The sequence below is a fragment of the Aptenodytes forsteri genome, unplaced genomic scaffold, assembly GCF_000699145.1.
Source record: "Aptenodytes forsteri isolate BGI_AS27 unplaced genomic scaffold, ASM69914v1 Scaffold455, whole genome shotgun sequence".
Classification (NCBI taxonomy): Eukaryota; Metazoa; Chordata; class Aves; order Sphenisciformes; family Spheniscidae; genus Aptenodytes; species Aptenodytes forsteri.
The window spans coordinates 115,346-117,257 of record NW_008795914.1 but is presented as its reverse complement, the minus strand read 5'-3'; the positions used below and the strand labels follow the sequence as shown (position 1 = coordinate 117,257).

Sequence of the window (1,912 nt, the reverse complement as noted above, 5' to 3'; positions counted from 1 at the left end):
CGCTTGCTTCTCGCCAGCCCCCGCCGGGTGGGGCCGGGCAGGGGGGGTGGGCGCCGGGGGCTGGGGGGCTCGGTACCCCCTTCCCTGCCCCGTCCACCCCTCTGGGTGCTGCAGGAGCCCCGGGGGCTGGGGGGGCACGCGGTCCCCCGGCTGCCCCGCATGACACCCTTCTGGAGGATGGTGGGCAGCAGACCCCTGGGTGCTCACTGCCGGCACAGCCTCGAGTGCGTCACCAGGGCCTGCAGGTGAGCGGGGACCCCTGCCTGTCCCCCGCATCACCCCCTGCCCAGCCTAGCCTGCATCCCTGGGACCCCACATGTATCTCCATCCCCACAGTGTCTCCAGCCCTAGGACCCTGCCATGTACCCCCATGTCCCCAGCCATGGGGCCCCACAAGTACCCCAACCCCACCAACCTCCTCAGCTTTGGGAGTTCTCCACCCTGGGACCCCCCACGCCTACGCCACTCCCCGCTGCCCTCAGCCCAGGGACAGTCCTGTGCACCCCAATCCCGGTGCCCCCCAATCCCACTGTCCCCCAGTCCCAGTGCCCTCAGCCTAGGCACCCCCCCGGTGGCCAAGCCCCATCAGAGCCCAGCTTTGCGCCCCACCCTGGGTGCCCCCAGCCCGGGGATGCCCCTCCTCCAGGGACCCTGGCACAGCACTCATGGCTTCTCTGCCCCCCAGGGCCAGGCGCTGTGCCCCACCACAGTACGAGTGCTGACAGCCACCGGCAACCCCAGGAAAGCCCACCCTGCACTGGGACCACCGGAGACCGGGGTGTGCCATGCACTCACTGCTGGGACAGGACTCCTCGGTAGCCGCATGCCCCGCTGGGCCGGGGAAGGACTGAGCCCCCCTGGGGCAATGCCACAGCTCAGCTGCTCCGGATGTTCTGTGGAGGCAATAAACCCACTGCCCCCCCTGCCCGCATCCAGCAGCTTCCTGCCCCTGCCTGCCTGTGTGAAGACAGGTTACATGGGTCAGGGCCACGTGTGCCCCAGGGTGTCACAGGGTGGCATGTGGCACCCATGGGCTCCTGCCTTTCGCCCGATGGGTGCTGGGACGGCCACAGCATCCACTGCCCCCACCTGCCCAAACAGGTCCCCAGGGTGCCAGGGTCCCCAGGAGCCCACCGCACCCACACGCTGCCGGTGCGCCTGTGTGTGTATGTGTGAGCATTTGTGTGTATGCACACGTCTGCCTGCGCCTATACATGTAGGTGTGTATATATATATATGCGCCTGTGCCTATGTGCATGCATACGTGTGTGTGCGTGCATGCATATGATTAGGTATGTGCATGGGAAGTATATGTGTGTGCTTGTATGTATGTATGTCTATGCATGTATAGATGTGCGTGTGTGTGTATAAGTGTGTACACAAGTGGATGTACATATGTGTGCATGTGCATGTATTCCTGCCTCTATGTGTATATGTGTGTGCCTGTATGTGCCACGTGTATGTGTGCTGTGTACACATGGAAGTGCAAGAGTATGTATGCACAGGTGTGTACACACGTGTGTGCATGGGTGTGTGTGTGCACATGTGGGTCTGCCTGTGCATGCGTGCCTGTGCAGGTAGGTGTGTGCATGTGTGCATACCTGTATGTGTGCATGTGTGTGCATGTCCACACCTATGCACGTCCATGTCTCTGTCCATATGTGTGTCTGTGTGTCTGTCCGTGCACCCACACCAGCACGTATGCACAGTCTGGCACACGTCTCTGTGCGTCTGTCTGTACAATGCCACACCGGTACATGTGTCCATTCGTACCCCGCACGTGTGGCCGCCCACAGCGCTGCGCGGCCTCCGCCCGGGAGGGGGCGCCGCCCGCCGCACCACACACACCACACACCCCGCCCCGCGACGGTGGCGGGTCCTGCCCGCTGGGTAGTGAGCGCCCCGCGGGTCG

At 63.9% G+C, this 1,912-nt stretch overlaps 1 protein-coding gene across 1 annotated transcript in view; it reads left to right on the top strand.

Annotated features, from left to right (window-relative positions):
* The first annotated feature begins 159 nt into the window (after positions 1-159).
* Positions 160-1,912, top strand: part of PHKA1 (phosphorylase kinase regulatory subunit alpha 1) — a 24,129-nt gene continuing 22,376 nt past the window's right edge. Inside the window, exon 1 of the mRNA XM_019473478.1 lies at positions 160-245. Coding sequence (XP_019329023.1) covers positions 160-245 — 86 coding nt within the window. The remainder of the gene's footprint in view (positions 246-1,912) is intronic.